General features: G+C 25.4%; 3 protein-coding genes and 1 pseudogene across 3 annotated transcripts in view; all 4 read right to left on the reverse strand.

Moving 5' to 3' along the window:
* The window catches only part of LOC100573208 (protein ALP1-like), a 1,899-nt gene extending 1,285 nt beyond the window's left edge, over window positions 1-614 (reverse strand). The window contains exon 1 of the mRNA XM_003245328.4: window positions 577-614. Coding sequence (XP_003245376.1) covers window positions 577-614 — 38 coding nt within the window. The remainder of the gene's footprint in view (window positions 1-576) is intronic.
* A 3,445-nt stretch (window positions 615-4,059) lies between these two features.
* LOC100163385 lies at window positions 4,060-5,575 on the reverse strand (annotated as a pseudogene).
* Window positions 5,576-10,567: 4,992 nt separating this feature from the next.
* On the reverse strand, window positions 10,568-11,348 carry LOC115032996. The gene is made up of 3 exons (XM_029485959.1): window positions 11,092-11,348; window positions 10,852-11,014; window positions 10,568-10,765 (listed from the first exon to the last, which is right to left on the reverse strand). Exons 1-3 carry the CDS (start codon window positions 11,227-11,229, stop codon window positions 10,656-10,658), a joined length of 411 nt encoding a protein of 136 aa, XP_029341819.1. The 5' UTR covers window positions 11,230-11,348; the 3' UTR covers window positions 10,568-10,655.
* Window positions 11,349-13,000: 1,652 nt separating this feature from the next.
* Window positions 13,001-13,162, reverse strand: part of LOC100574553 — a 1,814-nt gene continuing 1,652 nt past the window's right edge. The window contains exon 6 of the mRNA XM_029492850.1: window positions 13,001-13,027. Coding sequence (XP_029348710.1) covers window positions 13,001-13,027 — 27 coding nt within the window. The remainder of the gene's footprint in view (window positions 13,028-13,162) is intronic.

The raw sequence follows: 13,162 nt of genomic DNA on the forward strand, positions 1-13,162 counted from the left end.
TAGTGCATATGAAAATTGCTTAAAATAATTTCTGCTAAAGAGGCACCGCTATAGTATTATCACGGCCCATACAAAAAGCCAATTCTTGCAGTGATTTCTGTTTCAAATTTCAAATTTGTCAAAACCACGGTTAATTTGTAGTTCAAAACTTATAAAATATTAAATGCGTATAGCTAATGCTAGACAATTTAATACAAGGTCTTTCATACAAGGAGTTCATACTTTTACTGAAAAATTACAGATAATTTATGAAAATTGGTAGGTATGCAAATACAACGTTTTATAAAAAATGAATTAATTCTGATAAGACGTATATGAAATTTACGTCTTGCTTAGTATAGTTGACAATTGAAACTTGATAAATATTTTTTTTTTTTTAAGTAATAATAATATGGGCAATGGGGGGGGGCTTCAGCCCGTTAGCCCCCTCCCCCCTATGCAGGCGCCACTGATATTGAGTATACTTTAAACCATGTATTGAAAAATTGGTTACAAAAATTAAGAATACTAGGTAATAAAAATTTGATCTTGACAATACACAATATGGTATAAAATAATATGAAGGTAGTAGTTTACTTTATCCTCTTACCAAAATATTGGAGTTCACTAAACATGTTTCTGCACTCTTTCATGCAAACATTGAAAAACTTATTCTAAAAAATAAAAGTAATTTAAAAAAGGATCCTAAACTAATAATAAGCCATGTTTGTAAAAGCTACTCACTAAATATATGCAAAAACTGCAATACACAATTTTAAGATAAATTTTTAAACGTAAGTATTAATTGCTATGTGCCTATGTAAGGAAGTGCAATGATTCATTCAATCAGTGTAACAAAATAAAAAGTTTAAAAAAAGTAGTTCATGTTTGAGTACAATCATGCTTATTAAAATGATGAGTTATTATTATTTGTTTTAAGCACTTATGTTATAATTTCACATTTTATTTTTTATTGTATAATTATTATGAACATGTTAAATAATATATAAGTAATATTATGTTTTGAATTACAATTAATTAATACCTACAATAAAACTTACATTTAACATTATATTGTTTATTGTATTTGGTAATATGATTTATGAACTTATGGAGATTTGAAGTATATGCAAATATGCAAATACTATATAACGTAAAATGTAAACTATTTTATATTTCTAACTAAAAACTATAATCATTGATAAACAATGATATTAACTGGTGTTACAAATTAATTTATTTTCATGAACATTTTAAGGAGTAAAATACGCTACTACTTTAGTACTAACTATAGTAGTAATGATAAGAAATAATATGTGTCCTGTATTATCGTATATTGTATTTTTTTAATACACGATGCAGACTTAATTTGTAAGTTATAGTCAAAAAACTTAAAAATGCTCAATTTTTGAAAAAATGTGATTTTGAGTTTAAAATACTAAGAATTTACATTTTTGGAATTTTTTTATGAAATGTTGATATTTTTATGTTCAACGTATTGGTGAAATCAGAATTTACCTATTTTACTTACTTTTTTTGTTATTGTTAATAATAAGTACCATAATTAAGTAAGATTGGTAAGTTCCGGTGTCACCAACACGTTGAGCATTTTCAAATAAAAAAGTTCCAAAAAAATCGTTTGGAAAGTAAACTACATTGGTTTCTAAAGATTTAATTCATACACCAATACATAGAATTATTTAAAGAATTGGCTCTCTTAGCGCTCAGGGCATTTCATTTTGTACATTTAAATAACTAATTAAAGAAGTATACATTTTGATATAAAACCTAGAAATAATTTATTTAAAAATAACTTAATTGTTTTCAATTAATAATACTTTTATATTTATACTTTTAAAGTATAAAGTACATTAACTAAAAGGTATAAGGTACTAAAGTTATTGAACTTATCAAAAAGATACATTAAATTACCAAGTAAATTACATAAACTATGTAAGGTATTATTCATTTTTATTTTTATTTTTATATGTTAATAAATAAAATTATATTATACACAAAAAACTAGTTGTAACTTGTAAGGCACTCAAGGAACGAATAATACATTTTTTCATAAGCCATCAACAATTTGTCTAATAAATCTCTAATAGCATCATAATTTAAATATGAGACGTATACATGACATGTATTTGTGTAAATCAGTACAATTTTGTAAAATAACTATTGATTCAAAATCAACAAATATAAAATAATAGTATTAAGTTATACAATATTGTTGATTACTGTATTGATGATTGTACTTATTTTTTAGTAATTAATTGAACACATATCTCTTACTATTTCTTAATTAATTTTTATATTTACCTTAATACAAAAATGTAGTAAGTAATAACCATACATTCAATATAAATAAAAAATAAATGTTAATAATCGAGAATAAATAAATATATAAGTACCTCCCTATACGAAGAATAAAAAAACTATTGATTTGTAAAGAAGTATACATTTTGATGTAAAAATTAGAAATAATTTATTTAAAAAATAAAAATTACTTAATTATTTTCAAATAATGTTTTAATATATTTTATACTATTGAAGTATAAACTACATAAGGCACTAAAACTACTGAACTTATCGAAAAGAGACATGTCATTACCAAGTAAATTACATAACTTATGTAAGGTATTATTCATTTTTAATTGTATTTATATATGTTACTAAATAAAATTATATTATATACAAACAACTAGTTATAAGGCACTATTAGAAATTAATAATATATTTTTTAAAAAGCAATTAACAATTTGTCTAATAAATCTATAGCTTCTTAATTTAATCAAATATATGACGCATACATAACATATATTTGCGTAAATCAGTACAATTTAGTAAAACAACTATTGATTCAAAATCAACAAATATAAAATAATGGTATTAAGTGTTACAATATTGTCGATTACTCTATTCATGATTTTACTTATCTTTTTGATAATAAATTGAACACATATCTCTTACTATTTCTAAATTAATTGTTATATCTTAATACAAAATATATAGTAAGTAATAACCATACATTCAATATAAATTAAAAATAAATGTTAATAATTGAGAAAAAAAAAATACTTAAGACCTATACAAGCAATAAAAAAACCAAAAATTAGTCTTCAATCATTAAAAATGTATACATTTTGATATAAAAAACTAGAAATATTTATTTAAAAATTACTTAATCATTTTGAAATAATGTTTTTATATTTATACTATTGAAGTATAAACTACATTAGGTACTAAAACTATTAAACTTATCGAAAAGAGACATGGCATTACCAAGTAAATTATATAACTTATGTAAGGTATTATTCATTTTTAATTTTATTTATATATGTTACTAAATAAAATTATATTATATACAAAAAACTAGTTATAAGGCACTAAAGAAATTAATAATATAATTTTTAAAAAGTGATCAAAAATTTGTCCAATAAATCTATAGCTTCTTAATTTAATCAAATATATGACGCATACATAACATATATTTGTGTAAATCAGTACAATTTAGTAAAATAACTACTGATTTAAAATCAACAAATATAAAATAATAGTATTAAGTTATACAATATTGTCGATTAGTCTATCCATGATTGTACTTATCTTTTTGATAATAAATTGAACACCTATCTCTTACTATTTCTAAATTAATTGTTATATCTTAACAAAAAATATATAGTAAGTAATAACTATATATTCAATATAAATTAAAAATAAATATTAATAATTGAGAAAAAAAAATACTTAAGTACCTACCTATACGAACAAGAAAAAACCAATAATTAGTCTTTAGTCATTAAAAATGTATACATTTTGATATAAAAACTAGAAATATTATTTTAAAAATGTCTTTATCATTTTTCAATTAATGTTTTTATATTTATTCTGTTAAAGTATAAATTACATTAGGTACTAAAAACTATTGAACTAATCGAGAAGAGACAAGTCATTACCAAGTAAATTACATAACTTATCTATGGTATTATTCATTTGTATTTATATATGGTTATAAATAAAAATATATTATATACAAGAACTAGTTATAAGAAACTAAAGAAAACAATAATAAATAATTTATGCAAAAGAGTAAAACATTTCCAGTGGCTTGTTAACTTTCCAAAACTTATCGTGTACAGTTCGAAGTGTTTGATTGCCTTTGAGAGGTACAAATTGATTTGCAGTGGGTGCAACATAGATGGAAAAATTGAGAGCTCGTTCTGGAATCTCTGAGCCATGATCTATTATCAATTGCATAGCTAAGTACTTACTTAAATGATCAACTAGAAAAAATAAAATCATTTGTATGTAATAATTGTTTTAAAAATTTGAGTTGTGTTGTTAAATTACATTAACATTTTTGGTAGTTTAAAACATTTAAAATTCAAAAAACAACTATTTATGAACAATAATACCTATATGATTTTAAATGTTATTTAAGTAGGTACTATTTAAATTTTTTATTAAACATAACTTTTCATAAAAAAGTAATATTTCATTTTTGATAGAACCACAGAGGACTCCTGACATGAGCCCCAGGGGGCTACGGAACACAGTTTAAGAACACATAATATAAACAATGACAACAGAGTTGTATATAGAATTTCAAAAGACGTTTCATTTTGTACTGTTTAGTTGTGATAAAAATATATCAATTTAAAAGGATTACCTGTTGCATTGGCTGTTGTTTTTATATAACGTACAGAGTTTTCTTTCAAAACTCTGATGAATGGATTATCTCTAGCTATTACTGTAGGATGAGGTTTTAACACTATTTCTTTTTCATCTACTGACACACTTTTTGATGTGCCATCACATTCTATTGTATCCAATGTGTCAACTGTTAATGCGGATCTTTCTTTTTCCAAGATCATAACAGACTTCATCATTTTTGCCACATTTGTTTGTACCATTGTTCTTATTACATTATCTTGACTTGAACTGTTTAAATGTGTTGAAGTAGTTGATAAGCTACTTTTATTTAGTTCTTCACGTTGGTTCTTTTTGATTCTTTGCTGTCGATTTTGAGTTTGTAGTTTAATACCTTCGTTTATTGACTGAACTAAATTGGCCTGACTGTGACTCTTATTTAACTTTTCCAAGACTCTAGTTTGATGTGCTTCGTATTCATCACGGTCAGGATATATCTTAGAAATGATAAGATCAAAGTTCGGATCAGGACGTAAAGACCGTTTAGATACTAGTTTCTTACGACAAGTAGGGCATTCTTTATTGCCTGAACGAAGAGCAGTCACAATACAGTCTGAACAGAATCTAGAAAAAAAATTAACTATTTTATTAATTATAACGATTTATAAATTAAAATGTAATATAATATATTATAATTACCTATGAAGACATTCTTTAGCAGTCATTGTTTTTTTCAAAACGTCCAAACATATTGGACACATAAGTTCATTTTGTATACTCCGTGGCGATACTGCAATTTCGGTGTCGTCTGTAATCGGTTCTTGGGGAGTTCTATACAATTCGTACAGTGAAAGTTCCCACATTTTGGTAAGATCAGTTGAATCTGCTGAAGCCATGTCAAAAACAATTTTTTTTACAAACATATACAAATATATAATTTATGTATGAGTATTACTGTATTACAACACGTTTATGATGTTAAAAAAAAAAAAATGTACTAATTAATTTCACTGTAAAATATTATAATGGCTAATAAAATAAAAAATGGATCATGCTTAGTGAATGGGCAAAGAGATAAAGTTAGGTTATTTGTGGTTAGTGCTTACCGTAGACCTAAAACTAATGAAAGCGTGTTCACCACCTGTTGAAGTGAGCAAGAACTATAGTATATAAATCATGGAAGTGAATTTTACGATAAGATTTATTATTTCATGAAAACATGGTTTTAAACGATGACGTAGCTAATATGGTGTCGTCACTTCCTATTTTTGATTAAAACATTTTTTTAGTCGTATTTTGACGGCATTTAATGCGGGAATAGTCCGTTAATGGAACGCTAAGAGTGCCAATCCTATAAATAATTCTATGTATTTGTATATGAATTAAATCTTTAAAAACGAATGTAGTTTACTTTTCAAACGATTTTTTAGAACTTTTTATGTTAGTATTTTAATGCTCAACGTGTTGGTGATATCGGATTTATCAATATTGCTTAATTATGATACTTATTATTAACAATAACAAAAAAGTAAGTAAAATAGGTAAATTCTGATTTCATCAATACGTTGAACATAAAAATATCAACATTTCATAAAAAAATTCTAAAAAATGTAAATTCTTAGTATTTTAAAATCAAAATCACATTTTTTTTCTAAAATCGAGCATTTTGAAGTTTTTCGACTATAACTTACAAATTAAGTCTAAATCGTGCATTAAAAAAATACAATATACGATAATGCAGGACACACATAAAAACTGTTAGTAGTAAAATTATTTCTTATTATTACCACCCGAGATTGTTAAAGTAGTTGCCTATTCTACTCCTTGAAATTTTTATGAAAATAAATTAATTTGTAACACCGATTAATATTATTGTTTATAAATGATTAGTTTTTATTTAGAAATATAAAATAGTTTAAATTTTACGTTATATAGTATTTGCATATTCGCATATACTTCAAATCTCCATAAGTTCATAAATCCTATTACCAAATACAATAAACAATATAATGTTAAATGTACATTTTATTGTAGGTATTAATTAATTGTAATTCAAAACATAATATTACTTATATATTATTTAATTTTTTTATACGAATAATAAAACAAACTATTAATTAGTCTTTAATTATTTAAAAAGTATACATTTTGATATAAAAACTAGAAATATTTATTTAAAAATTACCTACTTAATTATCTTCAAATAATGTTTTATATTTATACTATTAAAGAATAAACTTCATAAGGTACTAAAACTATTGAACATATTGAAAAGAGACAGGTCATCAAGTAAATTACATATTTACCTATGTAAGGTATTATTCAATTTTTTTTTTTATTTATATATATGTTTATAAATACATGATTATATACAAAAAACTAGTTATAAGGCACTAAAGAAACGAATAATACATTTTTTTGACTAAAGTACATGTTTTTAATGTAAGTATGTTGAAATAATATCAAATATTTAAATTTGTAAATAATATACATATATATATATATATAATATTTATTATCAATTAAAATGAAAATCAATTATTATGTGTTATTATGTGGAAACTTAATATAATATTCAACACAATCCTTACAATAGGTAGTGTGTTAGCCCCCTGGCCCTTACCATTATTGCGCCTATGAGTGGGAAAAAGAACACAGTTTGAACTTTATCTTGGCCCTACCAAATTTTCAAAGGCTTTAAAGGTTTTAATTATTGTATGTGTGGATAGCTTTAGTATTTTCCCTTATGGAAAAAATGTTCATGACGCCACTGAATATAGCACTATGAAACTACAGCTTTAAAAATGTACATGGAAACACAGTAAGTTGCCATGGATATCATGTCACGCCAATGTTACAATATAATCATTGAGGTGGATATGAATACTGTAGTGCTTACCCTCTATATTGGAAATTTAAAAAAAAAAATAGGCAGTCTGCGTTCACGCCACGACAGTTGAAAATTGATATTTGATGCTATCCTCACCAATGTGGAAATGTATGGCAAGAGCATTTTAACCAGCTGAATTTGTTTGGTATCTTGAATGTTCTCCAGTATTCTTATTTATCTCAATGAATGTAACATACATATTGTAGGATTTGTTGTTATCGCCTATTAAGTTAATATTAATTTAAAAATAATGATATTCCCTTTTGAAGTCTTATTAACTAACATAGTATGGTATTGTATGCTATAATAATATTATAGTATGAAAATAAAATTTGTTATTTATATATTACAATGATTCTTCATCCAATCCGTCTTGCCACCAAGTCCGAGTGATCAGTAAATGCCTATAAGACAAAATGGTTTTTAAAAATAAATTTAATAACTCTGCACACTATAAATAATCACAAATGCTTACCTTTTTATCATACGACTGCGCAGTGTCATAAGCAAAGTACAATTAAAAGTCACTGTACACTGTACACTGCACAAGTTGATATCATTAAACCTAATGATGAATGCATGTTTCGTCCAATCAATTATAATTTCCAATATCATAACATACATTCAGTCAAGCATTAACTCCCAAAATGATTCTGAAACATATTTTTAAAATTTAACAGAAAATTGATACATGATCAAAGAAACACAAATGTTTAAATAAAAACATAATATTAATATAAATAATATTTTTTATTTAATTATTCAGAGCCAAAATAATCACAATTAAATATTTACAATTAAATATATTAATAATAGCTGATACGAATACCAACTGAGCTATAAGCTCGTATCTGGTATACGGAGTTCAACAATATTACAATTCGTTTAAAGTAAAATACTTATACAAATAAAAATATGATATAATTAAATAAACATAACATGAGGAAAGAAATTTTAGAAATAAAAATTAATATCAGCATTACACATTATAGTCGGGAGAATGATAAGTGGCTGCTGATGCGCACACTTCTGGTGGTGAATTTCTGTGATGGTTTCGCAGAGCGTGCATTATGAAATATTAGATTTAGATATAATCACCTAATATAAATGAATTATAGAATGATGTATATGATTTTTAACACCCTTGCTTTCCGAAGAAAAAAAAGATTGCTTACATATCACCAACGGCCACTTTTCATTCTCCCGACTATAGTAAATATTAATATATTATACGGTATTATGTTTAGACATATTGACTTTTTATGATTTTATTGATATACACATTATCATCAAGATCACTAGGTAACTATTTTATTTATTGCCTTTTTTATTTGATTTTTATTAATTATATTAATTATATCATTAGTATTATTGGATTGACTTTCACATAAACTTTTTATTAGACTCTTTACTTTGTTATTTCAATTGTTGAAAATAGTTTTCCCCATGTAATTAGGAAAATTGTCAAGTGATGACAAAAACTGTAGAATATTTGTATAAATTATTTAATATGTTATTCATATTAGTATGAAAATATCACAATACTGTTACTATTTCTTACAAACTATGTGTAGGTACTTTTAATGTGCTTATTTATTTTATATTGTGAATACCAGTGTACAGTGGTATTTACAATTGGTACATAAATGTATGGGTATGAAACATCTTTATCATAAAATACCTAACCGAACCTAACCTACACATTTTTTCTCCCTGCATAATCAAAATATATAATATAGCTAGCTCAATAAAACCAGAAATTTATTTTATGGGTACCCTTCATAATGTCTGTGTTATAATTTTATCAATTATAATATTGTGGGACCACAAAATCACATCAAACATTCTTGGAAATTAAACATTAGTATAATACATTTTTTTTTAAATACTGAAAAACTATAAAGTATATATAATATAAAACATTTAGGTATATCGGTGTTTATATTTCTTGTTGGCAGGCCAAAGAAGGCGTTTTAAAAAAAAGTTAGTGCAAATGTACACCTTGCTCCCCTCCTCCTCCCCCCATATGACGCCCATTTTGTCACTCCTAAATATTTGAATGATAATACCATTTTAATTGGTATGCAACTACAATTTGTCATACCAGTTCCACATATTTTGTGTATTATAAATTTATATCCAACAGGTAGCTGTGAACGTATAGTAACTATTGGCATGCAAACCGATTTGTTTATGTTAAGTGATAACAGATTTTTTTTCCATCCAGTCATAGATATGCATTAAATCGATTACGACAGTATGTTTCAATTTTTCTCAATAAATTATCTTTGAAATTAACTAGTGCTATGTCATCCGCGAACATGATTAATTTACCTTTTAATAAAGATGCAGGTATAGAGTTAATATATTATATTAAAAACGATATAGGGCCTAATGATGTACCTTGAGTGACTCCCCAGTAAACATGTCAATGTCTATTAGATGTCTATTATATACCATTTATTAGATCCAAATATCTATTGTTGATGTATAATAGATGTCCTTTTTATGTTCCAAAATAAGTCTAAATGAGACAACTATTTGAAGTCTAAGTGAATATTGTTAATATACGTATTTAAGACTGTATTTTATTGGTATACAAACTAGCATTTTAGATGTATATAAAATATCTATTATTTGTATAGGATATGATACATGACTAATTAATATAATTTAATTTAATATAGTCTTTAATCTTAAACTATAATCTTTATGTTAACCATTATCGACTAATAAGTCCACTTATTTACTACTATACATTTAGAGGTAAATGTACATATTTACAGTTGGATAGACATTAAATGTAATTAATATATTCAAAAACAAAAATGAATACCTACACAAAACTAATTTATTTTAAAAAGTATAAATAAATAATAATTAATAATTGGAAAAGTGCGCACTCCCATAAAATAAAATAAATAATATTATAATTAAACATAACAATTAAACATGTTAAGTCAAAATTAAATTGTTTTAATGAAAGCTTTTAAGCTTTTTTTAATGATGTTTACAATAAAATTTAATAAAATTTACATATATATTTAGTCAAATTAAAAAAAAACCGTTATAAATTAAAATACACTATAATACTATATACTCTACCTACCAACCACAATACCACTTAATATTATTATTTATTATTTTTATATTTGTCCCGGGTTGGTGCTAAGCGTAACCAGTTTTTTATTCTGCATCTAACCACATCTTCGGATCCTGTAGGATGTTTCATAATAGTTACATCTTAAAAGGTTAAAATAATAGTATAATTAATAATTTTATAATTTTAATTTGAGTATGTAACACTTTTTAGTTAAAAATAGTCTTACCAAGTACAATACTAAACATTATCAAATCTTTGAAAGCATGTTTTCCAGAGTTTCGACCTTCTAAGTTGTAGTTAGATGCGCAATGGTCTGTTAATAATGTTCTTAGTATCAATGTAGTAGTGTCATTCTGCGATCTTCCCCCACATTGCTGTAATCTACTGATCTAAAATTAAAATTAAATTTTAATTACTGTTTTATTATGGTAGTTTTTAATAATTGGGTGTGCAAATTAATTAATACCATTAGTTGTCGTGAAGCAGACAATTGCAATTTTTCTTCGATATCACATACTTCAGCTACAGATTTAGCAGGTAGAATGAAATGTTCAGAACATGTTTGTCTGATTGTTGATTGGGGTTTAGATTCTCCATTGCTCATGATTAATTTTGTTAATAATTTATTGGTTATCTGTTGGCCTCTTACAATTTGTTGAACTAACAAAATTTGCTGTTGTAATAAATGTATTGTAGCATGAGACAAGTCCACAGCTTCGGATCATGAAGGCTGATACTGTTCATTTTCTACAAAATAAAATATAAATATATAACACATACCTATAATAAGTATGACATTTAGGCTTAATGCTTATGCAGAAGAAAATGTTTACCTTTATTATGAGATTCATTGTCATTTTCAAACATTGGTGGAGATAAACAATTGTCAGAATTATTCGTTTCTGTTGGTAGCTGATCTACAATACATTTAATATTAATAATTGACAAGTCAGTAAGCAATAACTGTGTAACATAAATTATTTAATTTTAATTACCTTGAACAAGTAAATTCATTTGTGTCAAATTATTTTCTGAAATTGAATTATCGTTATTATATTCCTGTGGAACTGGAGTGGTAAAAATTGATGTGACTTTTTTGAACACTGGAGTCGTAAGACTAGTTGAATATTTTGTAGATTCTCTTATTTGATTTTGTGAAACTGGAGTTGTGATAGACTGTTTTAATTTGTTTGTTCTATTTTAAGAATCATCTAATAAAAACATATATTTTATGTTAAATGAAACAAGTAATAACTTAGAATAGTAACCTAGCACAAAAAAAAAAATCCATACCAAGGGATCTTATCCAAGTAGGAGGTTCTGGCATAGCTATCATTGATGGTGAATAACTTTCTGAGTCTGAATCTGAATTCATTTTCCAAGTATTTGGTTTCTTCTTATGCTTGCCACGACCCCGGTTTTCAATATTCGAGCTTTCAGCATCATCATTATTGTCATATTTTGGTAGTTTACTTCTAGCTTCTTCATATGTTCCTATAATTAAAATATATTAGGTACTGATAAATAAAATATAATTTATATTAACAAACCAAATTTTTTTAATATCTCACAAGGATATTGTAACCATGTTTCTTTCATCTGGTAAAACATCCGACTTTATCATTTTTGTCACTTGAAATTTTTGTGGCGGCCAAAAACAAAAGTACATGTTGCTGCAATTTTGTACCCATATGTTAGGCACAATAGCAACCATGGGTGCATTTTTTTTATCAAACTGTATCTTACAAATATAAAAAAAAAACATTTTCTTTTGCGTTTGGCATAATGACTAAAACATAAAAACAATAATTAATATTTATAATTCACAATATAAAATGCAGTTTTATCAATGTAAAATTGAAGTTACTGCAAATTCACCTAAATTATTTAAAGGAAACTTTATTGCCTTGTGTGAAATGGAGTTGAGTGAAATAACCTTAAGTTCAACTGATAAATTTCTACACAAATAAGTTCCAATACTATTAGATGGTATGGGGCTTAAATACAAATCAGTTACTGTTTTAAATTTATAACAAATTAAACTGATTTCTGAGTCATTCTGTACTATGGATTTTATTACTAAAACTGAGCCATCAAAGCTTATGCAGCAACTATTGGCTAGGTCTGTTTTTAAAAAAAATTTTTCAGTTTCTACTTTTTTAAACTGTTGCCCACATATTATGCTATTCAATAAAATTCCACTAATTTTTTTGGTAACCCATTTTCAGTTTTAGATGAGGTAGTTTCAATATCACTTTCATAGGGGGTAATGTTAAAATCGTCTAAACTATTTTCGTGTTCAATATTTTCAACTAAATTTGGTGGCGCTGCAGTACCTTTTAATATTTCAGGGCCGTTTAGTTTATTTGTACCATTTAATCGTCTATAACGTTGAGCTCGACCTAAGTGATTAAAATCTTTATAAGGATTTTTAGGCATACTTACAAAATCAATTTAAATTTTGGTGTGAAGCTGATCTTGACGTCTTGATGTCGTATACTGTATAGTTCCAGGACGCACTCACAGAATAAAATGAA

The sequence above is a fragment of the Acyrthosiphon pisum genome, chromosome X (genome assembly GCF_005508785.2).
Source record: "Acyrthosiphon pisum isolate AL4f chromosome X, pea_aphid_22Mar2018_4r6ur, whole genome shotgun sequence".
NCBI lineage: Eukaryota > Metazoa > Arthropoda > Insecta > Hemiptera > Aphididae > Acyrthosiphon > Acyrthosiphon pisum.